This window comes from Coffea arabica, chromosome 6c, assembly GCF_036785885.1.
Source record: "Coffea arabica cultivar ET-39 chromosome 6c, Coffea Arabica ET-39 HiFi, whole genome shotgun sequence".
NCBI classification, from domain to species: Eukaryota; Viridiplantae; Streptophyta; class Magnoliopsida; order Gentianales; family Rubiaceae; genus Coffea; species Coffea arabica.
Genome location: NC_092320.1, coordinates 6,482,797 through 6,503,416, shown reverse-complemented (window position 1 = coordinate 6,503,416; position 20,620 = coordinate 6,482,797). Strand labels below are relative to the sequence as shown.

Below are 20,620 nucleotides of genomic sequence, written 5' to 3'. Positions count from 1 at the left end.
TTTCCCTGCAGTCAAACGAATTGAGCCCAAAGAAAAAGAAAAAGAAAACGAAGAAGAATTACAGTGACAGCAGGCCCAAACAAAGCCCAGCAACACACAGTCGACATTTTGCGGGTGAAAAATTGTATAACGAATGTTTTCGTGATCGTCCTCAGGATTGCAGCTCTGCTCACCTCTCTAAGGTCTCTCTTTGGTACGCCTCCTTTTCCTTCACTGCCATTTCTCGCTTACTTGCTTTTCCTCACTGTCTTTCTTCACTAGACTGCATTTTTTGCTCTAGGAAAATTTTGGCGAATATTGAAGATTTATCGATCATTTGTTGCTGTTTTTTTTCCCAACAGCTGGGTAATGGGTTAGATAGGGTTTTACAGAACAGCGAATTTCAACAGCTGACCATCGTCAAAAAATAATACTTACTTTTAGTTCCGACGAAATGTAAACTATCTGTATGCGGAAAATTGCTGCTGATTTGTGTTAATTTTCTGCACGAAATATATTCGATGAAATGCCAATGCGAAAGTTTCGTACTTTAGTCCAACATTTTTTTCTGAACTTATATTTGAAGACCCATTTATGATTTTTAATTTTTTTTGGGAGGAAATAGTTCGTACTGTTTCAAATTGGAGTTTCGTCCAAAGTGTTCCAAGTGGACACTTGGACTCCATTAAGTGTATACGGATGCCGACTGCTATCCTCTCTGGATTCTTGATTACTTCTTTTTTTACCTGACGAATATCTTGGTTTTATTCAGGTGAAATTGTCATTATTACTGAGTTTTTTAAGCTAAAGCATGGTGGGTTGGCAGCGCCATTTGCAGTCCTTATTGCGTCAAGCTGGGAGGAGACTTGATCAGAGCCGCCTTTCTCCTTTATATTCATTTTATCATTCAAAGGCTGCCCCAGGACTTGGTAGTTCTATTTAGTTTCTTGTGGAAACCTGATACTGATAGATGCATTGACTTTGAGCATAAATAGTAGTACAAGGCTTTTTTTTGGCTGGCAATGCTGAAAAATTCCCCTTTTTTTTCCCAAAAAATGTAATGCATCTCCTCTCTGTTCCAAGACTAAGATGTTGGGTATCAGATTATCACAATATGTTGTAAAATTTACTGTCAGAGTAGTCTTTATATGTCTTTCAAATTGTATGACTGAGAGAAAAAGCTTTTAGCAGGTGAGGCGGCTCATAGAAACATACTGTGGAGTTCGCATTTTCATTGCGCAACAAGACCTTTATATCACTATGTCCAGCAATTGGTAACTGCTTTTTCTCCTTTGATGAAGAATGTGTCGGTGTTTGGATTGTAATCTGTCATCTAGTTGCTATTTTTTTAGTCAGGTCACTGAAGAATGAGAAACTAAAGACAAGCAAAATAAATTCATTAAAATATGTTTGGCAAGAAAGGATTATAAGATGAGACAACAACAATTATTAGAATTTTATTCCCCTTTATACGTAAAAGAAGAAAGTCTATTTCCTTATCTTGATCTGCAAGCTTTCTGCTGGCAGACAAGACTTCTCCTAAGCTGGTTGGGCAGAATTTCCTTCCATCATAATGTGTTTCGCTACAGTGTTGATCTACTTTGGATTGAAATTTTCATACTGACTGTGTTATATCTTTATGCTTCTTGGTGCTTAACCATTTAGTTGAGTGGCTTCAAATCTTCCATGCATTAATCGTTGATCTTTGAGATGTTGCAATCTTTTAACGTGGCAGGGATTTACCAGTACGAGAAAGCTACTTGCAGACTCTTCTAATGAAACTCCAATTTCATCTCCACTAACTCCAGCTTTAGCTTTGAGCGGTGGAAAGGCTGAACCTGAGAAACCAGTTTCTAAACCTTCAAAAGTACAAGCAGTTTTAAAGGGAATAAAACAGGTATGATAGGCACTGTATTTTAAGTGTGAGAAAGTTGGATGGTAGTAAGTTGGCCCGTCAAATGTGTTAACAATATGGGTTTACAGATTTTCTTTTACACATTTAGATAATAGTCTAAGTCTATGGTTGCTGCAACAAGTCCCTGAATGCTGTATTCTAACAAATCATTTGAACTCCCAATTCATTGAAATTCTATTTATTGGGGGGTGGGGGGAAACGAAGGAGAACATGCAGTTGAGCTGGTAGATATTTGAACAATTCATCTGTTTATTCTATGTAATCTCCATTTTATCTGTTTGTTCTTTTTTAGGATTGTTTTCTGTTACTTTCTCATTTTACTCTTGTTTTCCTTTATTCCAGACTTCTTGCTGACTCAAGTCAGAAGGCATTGTTCTTTGCGAGATATTTTTTTCCCTTTGTCTCTTTCTTTGAGAGAATTAGGATTTCTTGAGTACTTTCTGTAATATTAGTTTTGGTCCTCATAAGTAGTCATTCTAAGTAATCTGTTGGAAATTCTGGCTTTTTTTCCACACAATAAATATGAGAAAAAGAACATCCTACTGTGTTCTCCTATAGCGTTGGAACAAAATGGTCATCGGTATTATTTGTTGCAACCTTAATGGGGCTTTGATTCCTTTTTGCTTCTCTAGATCTGATTTAAATATTGACTGCTCTTTTTCTAACATTGACGTAGTTACTGGTTTCAGAGTCCTAAGAAGGTGAACTTGGTTGCTGCATTAGTCCGTGGTATGCGTGTTGAAGATGCTTTATTGCAGCTACAAGTAACAGTTAAGAGAGCTTCTAAGACAGTCTATCAGGTGATTTAACTGTCAGCATTGTTTGGATGATTTGTAGCAAATAATTTTCCATGAAATTTCTGTGGTCTGTTCTCTGTTATGCCAGAGACAGGTTATGTTTCTGTTAGTGTTTGAGGTAGAGTGGTTGGAAGTCAGTTGCATCTATTCTGATTACATATTCTTTTGGCCCTATTATGTTGAGGGTGTCTTGCATCCGAAAATCCGATGCTTCACTTCTCTGGTAAGAACTCTGAAAGCTGCAAGGTCTAAATAAAAACATGCACTGGCAGTTCAAAGGGGTTCCTTTGTATTTGGAAACATTAATACTTCTTAAGAATACAATCGATGGTCCTTGAAAGATATGCCCATTACTTCTGGAAAAGTAACATATTGCTGTACCACTGCTGATATCACAGTGTTGCTTCCCAGGTCATTCATTCAGCACGGGCAAATGCAACTCATAATCATGGATTAGATCCGGATCGTCTACTTGTTGGTAACCTTTGGTCATAAATTGTCTCTGTGCAGTTCTTATGTGTACCCTTTTTTATTTGTGGTATCATACTTCCCTGCAGCTGAGGCATTTGTGGGAAAGGGATTCTATCGAAAAAGGGTATCCTACCATGCTAAAGGAAGATGCGGGGTAAAAGTAAGACCAGAATGTAGACTGACGGTGGTTCTGAGAGAGATTACCCCGGAGGAGGAAGCTGAGATAGCCAAGTTGAGAGTTCACAATTTCCGCAAACTTACTAAACGAGAAAAAAGGCTCGTGCCTCATCAGCTTATTGAGACCACGCCCATATGGAGCCGCAAAAGCAAATCAAAAGACACTGCATCAGATGCGATGGCAGCTTGACCAGATTCCAGTTTTTCAATTTTGGTTGAAAGCTTAGGTGGTATATAGGAGACCCAAGCATAAGGAACGCCAATTATCGACTGCTTCCTTCTCCGCGTATTGACATCTAGAGTTGTAGTATTAATGCATTTTAGCTTCCAAAAAAAAAGTGTTAGAACATGAATCTCGCTATTCTACATTGCAAGGCTTATTTGTTTTTGAATGTTTACTTGAAATGACTGGTTTGCAGCTTGAGTTAACTGGAACGGCGACAGACTTTTCTTCTGTTGCATTAGTTGCCCACTCGTGGTTAGGAACTGCAACCCATTGGAAGTGTCAGTTTCTTATATGGACGGTGGTTGCAACAACTTGCATGATGTGCTATTCGTGGAGAACTCAGACTTAGCTAAGAGCACCCTGCTCCTCTGGACGATGGGTGCAAATAAGCCAAATCGAGTCTTTAACTTAGAGTCGAGCTCAAAATATTAAGTTCGAATTTAAAAAATGAAAAAAATAGTTATTTTATTTTTAAAAAATAAAAAATAATTATTTTATTTTTGAAAAATAAATAAAATAATTATTTTTTAATAATAATAAAATATTAAAAATATATATATAATTTTAATATTAAAAATACACACATATATATATATATATATATATAATATTAAGCTCGTGAGCTAATTACAAGTTGACAAGTTTAGTATTTTTGAATTTGAATTCGAGTTCGATTTGATTAGTTTATTAGTTTAAATTTGATATTAATCGAACTTGACTCAAACTGCTATTGGCTCACAAGTTGGATTCGTTTGCAACTCTACTCTGGACTGGTTATCGAGACTGAGAGTAGTAATCAACCAATATTCCATGAATAAATTTCTTGGCAACTAAACATTTACTCTGATCACCGCAAACATTATAACACCTTTAGTAGATTCAGGCGAGAGACGCAGCCAAATTAAAGCCCATGGAAACGGCTAACAAAATCCCTACGCCAAATCGCCTAGCATGAATAATAGGTGAAATGAACAGCTATTAAATCGAAAACGTATTTGCCAAGAGTAGCTATAACTCCCTATATTGATACAAGAAATGAGGTCAGGTGACAATACTCTATAAATCAGAACTTCTGTACCGTATGATCTCAACACCCAAGTAGTCTACCGGACCATGAACAGCAACATGTGGCTTTCCGACCTGCACACGAACTGCAGAAATCTGAGGATACTTGGACAGGGTTGTAGATGCAATGAGTTGAGCCACAGATTCCAAGAGATTTTTTGGTGGTCCTTCTACAACTTCTTTGACAATGCTGCCAATCAACCAGTTCAAATTATAAAGAAGCTGTAGCTTACTAACAAACTACTGACATTTATTTGTTTGACAAGTGGAAGAGAATTCTGATCTAGACATCATTGCCAACAGTGTGAATTGTAACTAAATCTCAGTAGACATAATGAATGGCAAAGCAAGGTTCAAAAGATAACTTATATTAAATGCTTTTCTCCGAATTTATACTTCGGCAGGTCGACCCAGAAGGAAAAATGGGTAGAAGCTAGAGGGCAGGTGCGTCAAAGATTTCACAGAATATCCTTTTCATCTAGATGTATCAACAAAATTCACACACTGCATCAACAACATAAATGCAGTTGATGCATTGCAACCACTGAATATCCTTTGAAGAAACTAGTTGTCATGAAATTTTCAGATCACAATATCGTCATCCATCTACTAAAGAAGCTTTTTGTAGAACCTCATAGGGGAAGACCATGTATGGATTAAGTTATTCCAGTAGGGTAGGGATTTAGACAAAGGTAGGTCTGATGTCTCGAGACAAATTTTGCTTTTAACTTGTTTAAAAAGCCATGGGCTTTAGATTAACCATTTTCGCTCTGCTATTCCAACATTATACAAGAGAGGAGCTCAAATATAGTATAGACATACTCCTTCCTAACTTAAGTGTCGAAATTCAATAAATCCTCCTGCCTTTTTCACTCTTTCTTTTTAATTAAGTAGCCCTGCTCTCTGACTTTCAAGGAACCGATGTCAGGCTGAACAACCTGAGCTTCAAATATAAGAAAAAGTGCAAGGTACAAGGGAGTCTGATGCTCTGTTTAGACAGCAAAGCATTCCAAATTAGACAAGTGATATTTCTCATTCTGAGTTATTCTTCAATTGTCAAAGAACAAGAAGCAGATCCTACCCATACTCGCTTTTGCAAGCAGTTTAGTTTGGCATTTATAATATCCTGCCAGGAAGATGTTTGAATCACGTGAACATGGTCACCCAACAATGGAGAAAAATATTGGTAGGCAAAAGATCTATGAAACACAGGCAACCAAAAGCAAAACAATCAAGTCCCAATTCTTAAATTCTGTTAAGATTTTTTGCCCCTCAAATGGGAGATAAATGAAGAAAATTGGGGTTTATGACTTACGCATATATGGCAGTATAACTTATAGTATCTGAGAGGTGATCAGAAGTACCAGCTGCTCGCAGATCAGTCCAGGCATCCACATCTATCAAGAACTTCTGGCCAAGCTTCCTTTCTTCTTGCTTCACCCCGTGATACCCGTGGAACTTTAAACCTCTGAGTACAAGCTTGTCTCCCATTATTAACACCTTATGATCTGTATCTGCAGCTGATTGGAATGCAAGGCAATGAAAAGCAATTAAGGTAGACTGTCTTGACGCCAACAAAATTAAATTAGATATGTATTCAAAGCCAATAACAACATAGAATTAGTATCAAGAATTAAAGCATTAATATTTGATTTTTTAAAAACCTTTTTGCACTGCATCAATGAGTCGAGAAATCATCAAATCAACCTTCAATCAGATAAGAAAAAAAACTAACATTTTCGGCCACACCCCTCTTGTCTATTCACAAATTTCTTTTGCTTCTTGCAGATAAAGGAACTACACAAAAAAAAAAAGTAAAAATATACCAATGTCCAAGGATAAATACCTCAGGGATGAAACAAGCAACCCAACCATCTTAAGAAAAATTATCAATAGATAAAAATATAAAATAGAAAAACCAAAAGCTTTTCGGCTGTAAACTTTCTTCAGCAAACACTGCAAAATTTAAAAGACAAAGAAAGAACGCCAAAAAAAAAAAAAAAATAGCGAGTTACATGCACACGGAATTAGCATATATTAAGCAAAACCAGATAATCACTTACAAATGCTGGGTGATGACGTCATCAGTCAAGAAACCGACTGAGCTGCTCACGGCAGCGCCGCCTAGATTATCTACAGTTCAGAAGCCACTACCAATAGCTTTTGCCTGTTTTGTTATTCCTTCCACACTAATTCCACAAAGCCAGGGGAAAAGAAGAAAGGGTTCATAACATTTGGATCCCCATGGACCATCGGCGTAGTCACACTTTGCCCTGTGGAAAAAAAAATTATATATATATATATATATAGACACACGCACGCACTTTGCTCTCCTATCCAAGTAAATGTTACAGTTACACCTTAAAAATGTGTGAAAATTTTCTTTCAACTTTGACCTCAGTATTATTCACACTTTGTTTCTCCCATTAGTGTAAAAAAAAAAAAGGTACACTTTGCTTTAATAGTTAGCAACTCTATATATAATATATTGGACCAGTAGGAAAGTTATAATATAATTTTAATATTTTAAACAAACATATGTTATCCTAAAGCATTATTGATGAAAAGTATCATATATATAGTTCTTCAAAATAAGCTTTCTATAACAATTTTTTACAATATAATTTTTGTAAAATTTTCTCTAGATGGAATTAAAAACATTTATAGTTAAAAATGTAGTATAAATAATTTTGTATGCCATAATATATTTTGAAATATTTAAAATTAACTTTAAAATCTTTAACCTCAAAGAATAAAAAAAAATTAGTTATGTAAGAATTTAATAAATTTGACATTAAACAAAACACATTGACAAAACATTACGAACACAAAATTTAAAAGCACTTGTCAATATAAGTTTATAAAAAAAACAATTACGTACGTTTACTTAATTAATCTAAAAGATATAAATATTTTTTTAATTACAATATTTGTTTTAAGAGTAAGAAAGGGTGTACGTATTTGTTGATATCAAATTTATTAAATTTTTACATAACTCATTTTCTTTTTGAGGTTAAAGATTTTAAAGTTTATTTTACATATTTCAAAAAATATTATGGCAGATGAGATTATTTACAGTACATTTTTTACTATGAAATTTTTAATTATATCTTGAAGAAAACTTAAAAAATACATTGCAAGGAAATATTGACAATAAAATAATTATATAGAAAGTTTGTTTTAAAGAACTATATATATATGGCATTTTTCATCAATAATATTTAAGTGTAAAGTATGTTAGTTTTAAGTGTTATAATTATACTGTAACTTTCTCATCAGTTCAATATAATATATATATATATATATATAGTTGCTAATTATTGAAACAAAGTGTACATTTTCTTAGTTGAAGGGGGCAAAGTAAGGGCAAAGTTGGAAGTAAAATTTTCACATACTTTGAGGGTCTAACATTTAATAGGATATAGGAGATAAAGTGTATACTCCCTCCGTCCCACTTTGATAGTCTTGTTTTCCTTTTTGGTCTGTCCCAAATTGTAGTCCACTTTCCCATTAAGAAATGAAATGATCTTTCAAATTGTCTACAATACCCTTATTAAATATTTTGTTATTAATACATTGTTATTAAATACTAACCCATTACATTGAATACATTGAGCTTTTCCAATGCACTCTTCGTTATTAGCATAAGGGTATTTTAGGAAATTATTAATCTAAATTTATGTTTCCAACCAAATTAATTACACTTTCTTAATCTGTGTGAAAAAAAAATCAAGACTAAGTAAACGGACGGAGGGACTATATTTTTATTGAGGGTGACAAAATGAGACTATTACCATCGTTCATGAGCGCAAAGTGTTATTAACCCAAAAAAGAATTACACACCCAATTCCTATTTTATGTTATTATCACTTTATCCTCTTAACGTTTGGTGCCACTATCAATTTTCTCCTTAACGTAATCTTTTAGTCACTTTACCCCCAAAACTAACGGTCAAAATTAATGGAGTTTGTTAATTAAAGTAAAAAGACATGTTTAACCCTTAAAATTATTATCACTTTACTCCCATAAACTATAGTCTCATTACCAATTTACCCCATAGAGTTATTTTTAGATAATTTATCCTACCATTAATCCAATTTAGTAAGTTAAAAAACTTTAGAAGAAAATACCCTCCTCTTTGGATAATAAAAATAATAAAAAAATGTAGAGTAACTCTTTTCTTTTTTAGTGTCAAGAAAAAAAGTCAAAATATTAATTTATTTTTTATTGGCAATCTTATTAATATAAAAAAAGAATAGAAAGATGACGGAAGGGAGGGGGAGAGAAAGAGAGCTCAATTCTTTTTTTTTTAAAAAATTACAAATAAGAAAGAATTAAATACTTTTATTATTTTAAAATTATTTCACTTCTCTGTTTACTACCAAATTTCAATCCTAATTCCGACAATCTTAATGTAATCCTAATTCACTTTCTTCTTCTTTTCTATCTCTTTTTCTTTTTCTAGTATTAATAAGTGCGAAAAAAATTTGAGAAAACTGTTTTATTTTTATGTTTTTCAATCTCTTAAAGTGAAAAAAAAGAAGAATTACCATTCCAACTTTTTTATTTTTAATTATATATAAGAAGTGTAAATATACTTAAAATTTTTGACCATACTAGTTAGATTAACGATAAGGTAAAATATCTAGAAAATAATGTTAGAAACTAAAATGATTGTATCACTATAACCTAAACGAATAAATTGATAATAATAATATAGTAATGCTATAATATAAAAGAATATTTTTATCCAAAAATTCTTAACATGTTGAGTTGAATTACTTACGGGGATAAAGTGATTAAAAGACAACACGTTATTATAAGAGGAAGAACTCTTCTAGGGAAGTTGAGTTGCCTGGAGCGGACGCCCTAACTGATAACAGAAAGGTGAAAAAATTTTGAAAGCGAAAGAAAGTAAATGTGAAAAAATGACAAAGATTTCCCCTATTTATGGAGAAATGGATACGCGAAACAACTGACTGATATAATACGTCTCATCATGAAAGCCGAAGCGTCGTGAGTAATCATGACGGTTGCATACATTTACTGCCGCCGATCAACTGTGTATCTCAGCAAATAAAGACTAGATTCACTTGGATAAGAATAAATCTGGTCCTAGGGGGACTATTGTACAGGTTATGATGGCCAATTCGTCAAAGTGCTGAGAAAGGGTATGTCTGAACACCATTGGATTTCAAATACATGCATGTGGTTGCTTTCGAAATTAATTTTTAACTTAAAAAAAAAAAAAAAAAACACCATTAGATTAGCTTAGTAATCATAGCGAAGTTCATAGAATTCTTCTTGAGCATAACAATTTGGGGCAGGAAAAGCGTGGAAAGAGAAGGTGGAGGGAGATAAAGGATTAAAAACAAAAATTTAATTTTCTTTAAATAACAAAACCTTAGTTTTTGAAAAATAACCCAAAAAACAACTAATCCAAACGGACTTGTATTTCAAAAACGAAATGCTACAGAATTGTTTTTGAAAAACAACCCAAAAAACAGCTAATCCAAACGGACCCCATAATTATGTAAAAGATTCCAATAATACGCTAAAAAAGGCATAACCCATTGAGTACAAGCCCATTTATTCCCTACGTTGGTGAAGTCACAATTAACAGGGCTAGAACTCCAGAGAGCTAGCTTTCAACTTCCAAGCTGGGAATAGGACAATAGAACCACCCAAAAAACAGGAGGAGCAGGAGGCATACATTTTGTACCACAGAGCACTAAGTAAACAAATTCCATGCAATAGAGGTAAGAGCATAAACTCCCAACACATCGAATTGTATGTGCAAGTTTGCATTATTGTTAAACTGCAGCTGCGGCTCCAAAAAGTAAAACCGATGAGCAAAACAGCAAGCAATTACATAAACAACCAAGGATGACAGCACATATAGGATGTTGTAGAATAGATAATTACAACACGGGAGGGTTGGGTTGGGTTGGGTTGCGTTGGTTTGGGGGGTGGGAAAGATTGCGAGTAGAAGGTACCACCTATGTAACAAGGCATCCCACTGATAAAAAATAATTACGCCATAAATGTTTCAGTAAACAGGCAAGCACGAAAACAAAAGAGGAATACTGAGCTCCATAAAGACAAGGATTCAAAAGTATAATCAATTTCGACAGGAATGTTAACACTACGTCGCTCCCTGACGATCTTCCCACCAGAAACAGGTTAGAATGATGTACAGACATATTTCCGGAGGAATCACCTCTTAAACAAGTAAAAATTTTGTTGGCATATGTACAATGGTTACATTGCTGAGCTCCTCCAATTTGCCCCAAATGAACTTGGAAACCTAGAGGCTGGCACCAAACCTGAGGTAAGATGCTTGAATATGTCTCACTATCCAGTATTCCAACCATATAATTAATGGACATTATTATGTACAGTATCTCAAATTCTCCTGTAGAAGAGAACATAAGCAGATGATGTCTTTGTCTGCTCCTCGCTAATATGGAAAACATTGCTGTCATCAAATTCGTACCACCTATTTTGCCCATGCTGCATCAAGCAACAAAAATTCCAACTGGGATAATAAGTATTTTGGATATTCTTTCGACGAAGGTTTGACCACTTGGGATATAAAAGTTTTTTTTTTTTTTAAGCAGAAATTCAAGTTAGAGAAGGTGAACATGTTTTAATGATCAAATGAGTTCAACTATAGGAAAATGCGCATAAAACTAAACTATGCCTCCTAGAAGCCAAAGGATTCCAACTCCAAAATATGAAGACACAACGACTGAATAAAAAATGAAAAAGAAATATTTAAGCAGAGAAAGCATCAAATAAGAACTGAACATAGATGAAAGAATGCAATTGTCAGCAAAAGGACAGAAAAATCAAGTAACAGTTCTTTATCAAAGTTCTCAACTATTTACTGACGATAACATCTGCCGTTTACTGAAGTTTTCAACAAATCCATTATTGTTCCACCCACAAGTCAATCTATTCTATCTGTTGATGTGAATAAAACACCTCTCTCTATAGGTTTCCTGATATGGACCCCCAAGAAGGCTAACCTCTGAACCAGGGAAGAAGCATTATTTCTATGCATAACTTCAATATCAAAAGTAATAACTATACAATCTTATGATGGCTTTTATATTAGGAGTGTTATTAAACAAGCATTTAATGTTCTTGCTATGATGTACCAAATTAGAAAGTAAAGATCAACTTTTAACAGAGCCTTTAATCCAAACTAAACTCTCGTTCTTCTCAAAGAGTAAATGCATGCTATTATTATTAAGAGAAAAGGATCTAGTCCTTCCAAATAAAAGACAAATAAACTCAAGGGGAGGTCAAAATATTCACAGTCAGTAAGACAGAAGAGGGGAGGTTGATGAAGACGTATCCAGTTCAAATAACTCATTCAGCATAGAAAAGAAAGATGAGACACTGGATTTTACATCAACAGAATGTCTTCAACCGAAAAAAAAAAAAAAAATCCCACAGCTTCTGTGCAACACTTGGTATCCAGTAATTATGTATAAAAGGTTATGAAAACCACATAGAATGGACACGAACTGCATCTTCAGTTCTAACTAATAAAAAAGACATCCAACTTGATATCTTTTCATCAAGTCCCTTTGCTAGTGGGATACAAATAAAAGAGAGAGAAAACACATCATTTAGGTTAGTCATGCAGACATCTCTATGTCATAAAGACCAGAGACTCTCCCCCCCCCCAACCCACAAAACAAGCAGAGAGGGGTGGGATTTAAGAAGTGGGGACGGGAAGGAGGGATTTGAACACAAGACCTCTAAATCCTAGGGAAAATGTCCAATTAAAAATAAAGACCAGAGACGTTCTTGTTTCCCAAACAATACTAATCTCCATTTCTAAATTCCTTGTACATCAGAAACCTTTGTCAAGTTAATTCTAAGATTAAATTCCAATGATCTCCCTCATCTATTTCCTTGAAGAAGGTAACTTGAAAATTTTACAGCATCCTTAATTCAAAGGTGGTTTTTGTAACGTCTTTCAGAAGTCTCAAGGTGAGATCAATCACCCCACAGCTTATCTACAAAAAAAGAACATAATTAAAGAAAGCCAAAAAGAACTTACTTGAATGAATGCAGTATAATGACCACTCCCCATGCCACCTTGGTGATTACTTACAGCATAAAGCATGTAATGGTGCGACATATGGATATTTTTGTGAGCCATGTAATTTGATAGATCAAAATCATTTATAGGAAAGTCAACAAATGTTTCTAGCTTGTTTCTGAAATATCGGTTGTATGAGAACCTCTTTAAATGAATAACCAGTATCTCTGGCAATCGCCACAGATCTAACTTTTTGCTGGCTTGCCTGTGAGTTTTGCAACTGGGACAGTACCTAAATAAGTTGACAATACCACAAGGCAGTGAGACCAAAAAAAGCAATTTCTGCAGGGAATGGGAAACATTGCTCATGAGAAAGTAAAGCTAATACAGTTTTACTTTGTATAAGCTATCAAAAAAGTCTACAAGCAAAAATGCTAACAATAGCATCACATTTGCAAGTTGAATACATAAAGCAAAAGAAACTCAAGACACGCACCACATGTCTTCTGGTCCAAGTGGTTCCTCCTTCAAGAAGGCGTCAAGGCATTTATATAGGGAAACAGATTCCTGATACTTTCTTGAGAAGAGTGTAGATTTATGGACTTCTGGTAAAACACTCATAAGGGAAGTGTCATACACTTCCAGCATTTTTTTGGGCCAGGAAACAAACACATTCACAATGCCAGAAGACACTGATATTGGCCTCGGGTTATTCATTTCTATCTTATACTCTTTCCAACAAGATTCATTCAGATAAAACTGAAAGTCACAGCTGTCAATCTCAGATTCAGGCTCTATGTCTGCATCTTCATCCAGAATTGACTCTATCTTACCATCTCCATTAGTGTCAATCCCTTTACAATCATAGTCATTTGACAATTCTTCTGCAGGCATTACAAATGGGTTAAGCAGCTTTAGGAATTCTTTGCGTATCTCAGAACCTTCAGAAAAATTAGATACCCTTGACAGGAGAGGCACACCAAATTTCTTGCAATATATGTATCCAGTAAATTCTGACCTGAATCAAACATGTTATAGAAGATACAGATTAGTCCAGAAGTTTATACGTCCATCCCCCATCCCCACCGCCATGATAAGTCTTAAGTAAAGGTGGAAAGCTAACAAATCAGTGCCAAATATGCTTTCCTGAAATTATCACCAAACTCAAAACTCAAAACTCAAGCTCATTAGATCTCGTCATATAAATTAAATCCTTAACCTTTTGGAACCTACAAAGTGCATGAAAGAATAAATCATCCAACAAGACACATAAAAGTTCGGACTGTCTTTGATTTTGAAAAATAAATGCTCTACTTTCAAGGGGACAAAACAAATGAATTCAGCCACCTAACACTTGTGAAGAATTGTTGAGGAAGCAACAAGTAAATTTGACAATGGATGTTACTATTATAAGTACTGGCTGCTTAACTCACAAAGATAGTACAATACCATATGCCGTGTGATAAGTGCTTGCCAGGAAGAGAGAGAGAGAGATCAGACAAACAAGAATTTGGCCACAGACTTAAAAGAAAAACTGACAGCTATCACATCGTGGAAAAACCTTCTCAGAAACATAGAATTTTCAAAAGACAGCAACCTTGGAAGCTAGAGCTGATTCCAGCAACAGTAACAGAGATTGGATGAAAGCTGCCAACACTTACTTTTCTTCACGTAGATGTCGGAACACGAACAAAGGAGATCTTTGACTTTCTTTCAGCATTCTATAAGCGACAAGATGAGCCTGATCTCTAATCAGGTCTATTTTACCAGATGGCTCCTCTAGATAACCAAGAACGCTACCATCAAATACCTGCAGATGACCCCACATGTCAAGGTGTAAATTCTCCATTTCACAAAATCATACAAGCAACATGATGGGCGGGGCAACAATATCCTAGACATGTTAGTTTCACCATGAATAATTTGAATGAAAGACATTTGAGGTTCTTCGAATTAGATGCTTAAGGTCAAGTGAACTATCATAATGGAGCAAAAGGAACAGCCTAATTGTGTAATATTCAGCTTGATTTACAAAGTTGAAAAGAACAATAAGGTCAGACAATATAACTACCATTGCCCGTGGCTTGTTAATGGTTTTATCCAGCTTTATGCCATGGATTACACAAGATATTTGCAGAGTAAAATCATAAATAGTAGAATCGAACTGGTAAAGAAAGCTTGGGTTGCCAACTCAGCCGGAATACATGATAGATAGAAAAGCACCAATTAATCAACTATACTTTGAAAAAGTTACCTCAGCAATTAACAGCGTCTCATCATCTCGTAAACAGCAAGCCACACTCAAGGCCTCAACCAGATCACTCAAAGTCCCATCTCTGGGCACAGCAACTGTGACTGGCAAAGGCAAAGTGATACCATCGGTGCTGAAAATAGTCAAAGTCATTTTTCTCATTGTTGTAGAAGGAAGTGGTAATGACAGGTACATAAATGGATCAAATGTAATGGATAACTTCTTGCAAACAGGGCAAACCAATGTTGACCGGTACTGACCCTACAACACAATAAACAAAATTAATTACTCACATAAGCGAATTAGCAAATTATAGTGCCACTCCTTTGATGAGGTAAATCTTCCTAAAAGACTGTCTTTCATCTACATTATCACAAAAATGTGAGCCCATTAAAATTCATCGTAAAACAAGAATGTTTGTAAAGTTGGATGCACTTAAAAGTTAAAACTTGCAAAGATAACGGCATGGGTCATCAAAGACATTGGTAACAGATGAGGAATGCTCACTTGGCACAGATCAACAATGATAGAGTCATTGCGAGCAAGATGATTCCGCCAATGTTCATCTGCAACTTCTTCATCTAAGTGTCCATCTACATCCTTCACTTCAACATAAGGCTTATGCTTTACACGATCGAGATCTTCATGAAGCCCATCCAACAAAAAAGCAAGAAACTCCTACATGGCAGTAGACAAATAATGCAACATTTTCCATGATTGATTTTTAATACTGTACAAAATGGCATCTATGACATCCACAAAACTACAGAACTCCCTTTTATGAATGTTACTGTGGAATAGAAAATTGCATGGAAAAAGAAAACCTTAAAAACAATACACATTCTTCACTGACTTGAGCATCATGCTGACTATATCCGCCGAACTGAGGAGCAAAACCAGCAATCACAGACTTAAATATCCTTGGAGCCACTGGTGTTGCTCCTGGAGCCCATAGCTTCCTCAACAATTCTCCAAAAGTTAATGCTAGCTTACCCTGATGAAGTGGTCCAAATTAGTAAAAACTTTATCAATATGGACACATTTATGAGAGAAAGCGAGTTTAAACAACTTTACTGGAGATTAAAAAAGGTACAAGAAAACCAAAAAGAAAATGTAAAACATCATTAATACTTACATTCATGCCTAAAGGATTTTCGAAATTAAGATCTTTTCGGAAGTCTCCAAGGAAATAATCAACCAGCTCCCTTGTATGCACAAGACACTGGAGGGCACTGTTCATAAAACAAGTGTTCCCCAGATTATATAATCCAGTCAAGCCCAAAGCACAAGCATTACTATAGCTACCATCAAGGGGAGGCGACTGCTTGAATCTGGAGAATAGCTCATCATCCATACTCCCATTCATCGTCATTGTACCACTGATAGGAGGAGCTTCAATCTTGCATTGGTCAGTAATCATTTTCTCTCTTTTATTGTCTCTAGCCTCAGCAACCCCATAAACTTGCAACTCCAAAATCATCTGTAATAAGCAATTCCAAAGAATGAAAAGGAATATACAGTTAAAAGTCAAATCTATGCGAAGTATAACATGTTAAATAAGCCATCAACTCCATAAAACAAATAATCACAACTAATATAATGTTTTGAATTATTATGATCAAGTAAATAAAATGCTCCTCTTAACAGCTAAATGTCTCATGTGAAAAGTAATTCAAAATGTTAATGGTAGACTATCCATTCCAACGCTGTCCGATATAATCACTAAGAAGCCTATACGCAAACATTGAAGAAAACCAATACCAAATCAGTAATCGTACGGGCTTTATTTCTTCTGGAAACTAGAAGTGTACCTAATCAAAACTCCAATCCACAGAACAACCCAAAAAGAAAAATGAAATTCACAGTGACACAAGCATATCTGCATTTTGCTGTTTCATATTCTATGCATTCAATGGCAATTTTAAGAACAGAGTCAACTTGATTGTACGTACTCATGTCTCTAAGAATTAGGATCATGTAGATCAACATTTTCACATTTAGTCAACTAGGATGTAGGCCATATAAGGCTTACAATGATTACAAATAAAGAAGAGAAGTAAGTATCTACTTACCTCCTCACGAGGCTGATCAAAATCACTGAGTAGCTTCCTGTCATCCATGAAAAACTGGTTTGTCTGTCCGGAAAAGTCCCAAATTTCCAACTGCACAACAGATGAAAGAGATCAATTTGTCTCCAGTTCTTCCTTTCTTTCTTATACAAAAAGGAGATGGAGCACGATGTGGGCTACTAAAACATTACTCAACTTACCATGCCGGAATCAACACAAAAAATACTGCAAGCTCGATCAAAATCTCTAAGCTCATTGTCCTTGAAAATGTATGGAAAACTTGTCAGATAAAGAAAGCAAGAAACCACCAAGACAAATCAGTTTGTACTATCTGCATATAGAAGAGATCCAAAAGCATGAGACAAATCATACTAATCACGTCACTCTTCTAAAGCATGAAACTATCCCCTTACAACTGAAAATCAAGCTTTCGTTCAGTCCCTTCATGCTCTTTTTGCACATATGAACATATTATTCATAAACTTTTACAAAGCAAACTAAGAAAGTTCTTAACCAAGTGGCAGAAAGGTAATAAATTTATGGTAATTAACAGAGGAAGACAACTTCCTACATGATAGACTTTCACACTTACTATCACGTAAACTAAGTAGCAAACCATTTAATTCGTTGGTTGGCTGAACATAAATTCTGATTAAAGAACAGTGCTATATCTTTACCATTTAGAAATCCCAGAATTTGAAAGCTTAAGCTCCATGGAACACTATCTTACTGTTGAAACACTAAAAAATTCAAATTGCAGATAGAAACACAATGTAGAAACAATATGATTTTCCCAGACAATTATTAATGATTTATGCAGCTGAGAGCCATCACAGATAGAGCTGTCACAAATAGGCAGAATGATGCAATTATCTGGGCCACAATGTATAACTGAGCTAAGAGCAAATCGTGCGAGCCTCCAGTGCAGCTCGCTATGCCAAAAGTGAGAGAAACCCTAACCCTCATTTTGCTCTTAGAATATGAAATAATTGAATTCTATGTAGTTATGGTTGTTAATACTTTAATATTGTGGCAATTAGAATTAATGAGACAAATCAACGCTATACCCATTCTCTAGATCCTAAGCCATTTTACATATTCATAAAGCACAATACATGAACCGGGCTCGTACTTCTCTCCGTCTCTTTCTGCGCAAGTAGATCAGTAACTCAGCTCTCAAGAACTTTAATCAAATTTCTTTTATGCTTGACCAGAATTGAAGTTCAATCACTAGTTGGCAATGAACCACTAACAAGAGGGCAACAATCACAACTTAACAGGGTAGAGAGATGCCAAGGAAAAGGAGGATTGTCTTGAAACCTTTCGGTTTATCCTTATTATGAGTGAATCTGTTTTGCACGAAAAGGAAAGTCGGATTTGTAAAGAGAACAAGTCCTGTATAATATCTGCTGCCGCTAAAAAAGCTCCCACATCCTTAGTATCATTATGCCTACAAGGAAGAATGAAACAGATAAAACGTCAATGGTACGGTACATGAATTTCCTCATGACACTAGTCCAAACACACAACTTTTTGAAAACGGGCATCGTCAGATTACAGATATATCAAGAAATCGGAAGTCAATTTATTTACTCACTTTCTAAAGGTGAGGTTTATGCCGCTCACATACTAATATTCTACTCACGAACGATTAAAGAACCGTCAAGATTTTTACAGGGACATTTATTACTACACGGATTTCTGATGGCTTTAAAGAAGCCTTTGTCGGTTACTAATGATAATTAGTTATGGCAACTCAGTAAATTCATCCATGATTAATTCGGGAGTGGCAAAATACAGAAGAAAAGTAACTGCAAAAGCATGCAAAAGACATAAAGAGAGTGAAATTAAATAAGTATTTCACCATCTAAAAGCTCTCAAGAACATCCATTCAGAAATCAAAGCAAGACTAAGATCACTGGTGCCGCTGCAGCTGCCAGAAACGCCCTCTCCTTGGGCGGTGCCGGTGTCCCCAACTCTCGTCATGTCAAGGACAATCTCGGACTCCACCTCCGACAAGAAATCATCCATCTCAAGCTCCTTATTACTCAAACGCGACATCACATTATACAAAATTCCCTTATTCTCCCCACAGCCGCCACCGCCGCCATACAACGCCGCATTCGCGTCAGTCCACCACCTACATAAAAAAAAAAAAAAAAGAGTCAAATAGTAAAAGAAAAAAAAGTAAGAAAAGGAGGAGGCGGCGGCGGGAGCGAAGTGAAGAAAAAAGTACCTGAGGGGAACTAAGAAGAGGGGTTCAGGGGAGGAGGAAGGAGAGGAGTAATCGGAAGACAAAACGTCGTCGGCGAAAGAAGGGGAGGGGGAAGAGAGGGAGAATAAAAAGGAGGAATCCATGCGGTGGAAAGAGACGGGGAAGTAGCGGAGGGTTTTGAAGAAGAGGCGTTTGAGAAGGCGGAATGGGGAGAGAGACGAGAGGAGGGAGAAGAAGGAAGTGGAGCGGTGGTAGAGAGAGAAGTTAAAAGCTTCGAGTTGGGGTGGAATACGCAGTCGTTTCAAGCTTCCAAGGCTACGGCTCATAATACAAACAACTCTCTCCCTCTTTCCTACGTAGGCACGCAAACACTTCTAGAGAGAGAGAGAGAGAGAGAGAGAGAGATGAAGCAAAGCAATTTTACTTCTCCCACTACTACTAAAGTAGTTTAGTAGTAGCAGCAGCAGCAGAGAAGAAAGGGAATGCGGGGCGGTATTTTCCAGAAGGAAGGTTTGGTTGATTGATTGATTGACGATGATGATTTTCCTTAATTGTTCTTTTTTAAAAATAATAAAGAGAAACAGAAATTCTTTTTTGCCACTCCATTTTCTACGAGCTATTTCTGTAAAGGCCAGACGCGAGACCCACTACTGGTGTTGTCCGATGCGGTTCGACTGGGATGGGCTGCGGATGACAGGTGGCGACAAAAATTTGCGATGATGACAGGTATTCGAGCTCGAGCGACTAGTAGACTTCTTACTCGAATTCAAAGAATGATTCGAAAATTCAAAATTGATTTAATTATACTTGATTTTCTTGCGAGTATAATCACAGTGAGCACTTGATTCGACTAAAAGAATAATTTTGATAATTTATACAATTTTTAAGTCTAAAAGAATAAAATTACAATAACTAAATATATAATTTTCAATTAATTACTTTGTATTCAATAAGACTCGACAAGCCATCGAATTTAAAAAAATAATACTCAAACTCGACTTGAATAATTATCGAATTGAGTATAAGTCAAAATTTTGATCGAACTATTCGCGAGCTGCTCAAGAGTAAATCGATTCAATTACATCCCTAACAGCCCTCGTCCCAAGATTACTTACTAACTAGGAACAAGAAGGTCGAAAACAGGTTCCGTTTTCATTACTGATGTTATTATGGAAAATTTTCACAAATTTTGTCTGGTCAATTAGAATTAGAATTCCAACAAGGGTATGTCGTAGCCCGGTACATAAAATTTTCTAGCGATTTTGACCAGGAACGACCCAAAAACTAAAACGAGTCTGATCTTCTTAATTACAAAAAGCAACCCACATCTTGACTGCCTTAGCCTGTCCTAATTTCAAGTCTCATTAGGATAAAATCAATTTATTAGGGACTGCAC

At 35.6% G+C, this 20,620-nt stretch overlaps 3 protein-coding genes across 10 annotated transcripts; 1 reads left to right on the top strand and 2 right to left on the bottom strand.

Annotated features, from left to right (window-relative positions):
* The first annotated feature begins 39 nt into the window (after positions 1-39).
* LOC113691296 (uncharacterized) lies at positions 40-3,768 on the top strand. 5 transcript variants are annotated; one of them, XM_072052437.1, is made up of 8 exons: positions 121-193; positions 281-345; positions 752-908; positions 1,168-1,253; positions 1,715-1,876; positions 2,584-2,694; positions 3,103-3,169; positions 3,249-3,768. In XM_072052437.1, exons 3-8 carry the CDS (start codon positions 791-793, stop codon positions 3,527-3,529), a joined length of 825 nt encoding a protein of 274 aa, XP_071908538.1. In that variant the 5' UTR covers positions 121-193; positions 281-345; positions 752-790; the 3' UTR covers positions 3,530-3,768. The 5 variants fall into 5 exon arrangements, with proteins under 5 accessions (XP_071908540.1, XP_071908541.1, XP_071908537.1 ...); XM_072052439.1 differs by lacking the exon at positions 281-345 and having other exon boundaries at positions 40-193; positions 1,171-1,253; XM_072052440.1 differs by lacking the exon at positions 281-345 and having other exon boundaries at positions 40-193; positions 3,103-3,165.
* Positions 3,769-4,355: 587 nt separating this feature from the next.
* On the bottom strand, positions 4,356-6,919 carry LOC113691952 (dihydroneopterin aldolase 1). Of its 2 annotated transcripts, none has more exons than XM_072052441.1 (3): positions 6,694-6,919; positions 5,946-6,150; positions 4,356-4,820 (listed from the first exon to the last, which is right to left on the bottom strand). In XM_072052441.1, the coding sequence occupies exons 1-3, from the start codon at positions 6,713-6,715 to the stop codon at positions 4,622-4,624; spliced, it is 426 nt and encodes a 141-aa protein (XP_071908542.1). In that variant the 5' UTR covers positions 6,716-6,919; the 3' UTR covers positions 4,356-4,621. The 2 variants fall into 2 exon arrangements, with proteins under 2 accessions (XP_071908542.1, XP_071908543.1); XM_072052442.1 differs by lacking the exon at positions 6,694-6,919 and adding an exon at positions 6,477-6,631.
* A 3,780-nt stretch (positions 6,920-10,699) lies between these two features.
* Positions 10,700-19,757, bottom strand: LOC113693702 (ubiquitin carboxyl-terminal hydrolase 8-like). Of its 3 annotated transcripts, none has more exons than XM_072052435.1 (13): positions 19,246-19,756; positions 18,874-19,149; positions 18,288-18,459; positions 17,210-17,269; positions 17,013-17,102; positions 16,076-16,420; positions 15,794-15,934; positions 15,448-15,618; positions 14,944-15,201; positions 14,351-14,499; positions 13,186-13,707; positions 12,708-12,981; positions 10,700-11,168 (listed from the first exon to the last, which is right to left on the bottom strand). In XM_072052435.1, exons 1-13 carry the CDS (start codon positions 19,548-19,550, stop codon positions 11,130-11,132), a joined length of 2,802 nt encoding a protein of 933 aa, XP_071908536.1. In that variant the 5' UTR covers positions 19,551-19,756; the 3' UTR covers positions 10,700-11,129. The 3 variants fall into 3 exon arrangements, 2 of the variants coding, with proteins under 2 accessions (XP_071908536.1, XP_071908535.1); XM_072052434.1 differs by having other exon boundaries at positions 10,700-11,143; positions 19,246-19,754; XR_011815763.1 differs by lacking the exon at positions 10,700-11,168 and having other exon boundaries at positions 12,940-12,981; positions 13,186-13,573; positions 13,650-13,707; positions 19,246-19,757.
* Positions 19,758-20,620: the final 863 nt, after the last annotated feature.

What these genes read in the sequence shown, in the direction of transcription:
- LOC113691296 (XM_072052436.1), top strand. Translation starts at nt 791, where the DNA reads ATGGTGGGTTGGCAGCGCCATTTGCAGTCCTTATTGCGTCAAGCTGGG. An exon ending in AAAGGCTGCCCCAGGACTTG is followed by an intron (nt 909 to 1,167) that starts GTAGTTCTATTT and finishes AAAAGCTTTTAG; the next exon opens with CAGGTGAGGCGGCTCATAGA. An exon ending in TCCGGATCGTCTACTTGTTG is followed by an intron (nt 3,170 to 3,248) that starts GTAACCTTTGGT and finishes ACTTCCCTGCAG; the next exon opens with CTGAGGCATTTGTGGGAAAG.
- LOC113691952 (XM_072052441.1), bottom strand. Translation starts at nt 6,715, where the DNA reads ATGACGTCATCACCCAGCATTT. An exon ending in GACGTCATCACCCAGCATTT is followed by an intron (nt 6,151 to 6,693) that starts GTAAGTGATTAT and finishes CATTCCAATCAG; the next exon opens with CTGCAGATACAGATCATAAG. An exon ending in AGTTATACTGCCATATATGC is followed by an intron (nt 4,821 to 5,945) that starts GTAAGTCATAAA and finishes GTTGATTGGCAG; the next exon opens with CATTGTCAAAGAAGTTGTAG.
- LOC113693702 (XM_072052434.1), bottom strand. Translation starts at nt 19,550, where the DNA reads ATGAGCCGTAGCCTTGGAAGCTTGAAACGACTGCGTATTCCACCCCAA. An exon ending in TTTGTGTTGATTCCGGCATG is followed by an intron (nt 17,103 to 17,209) that starts GTAAGTTGAGTA and finishes TCTGTTGTGCAG; the next exon opens with TTGGAAATTTGGGACTTTTC. An exon ending in TCATTGTTGATCTGTGCCAA is followed by an intron (nt 15,202 to 15,447) that starts GTGAGCATTCCT and finishes ATTGTGTTGTAG; the next exon opens with GGTCAGTACCGGTCAACATT.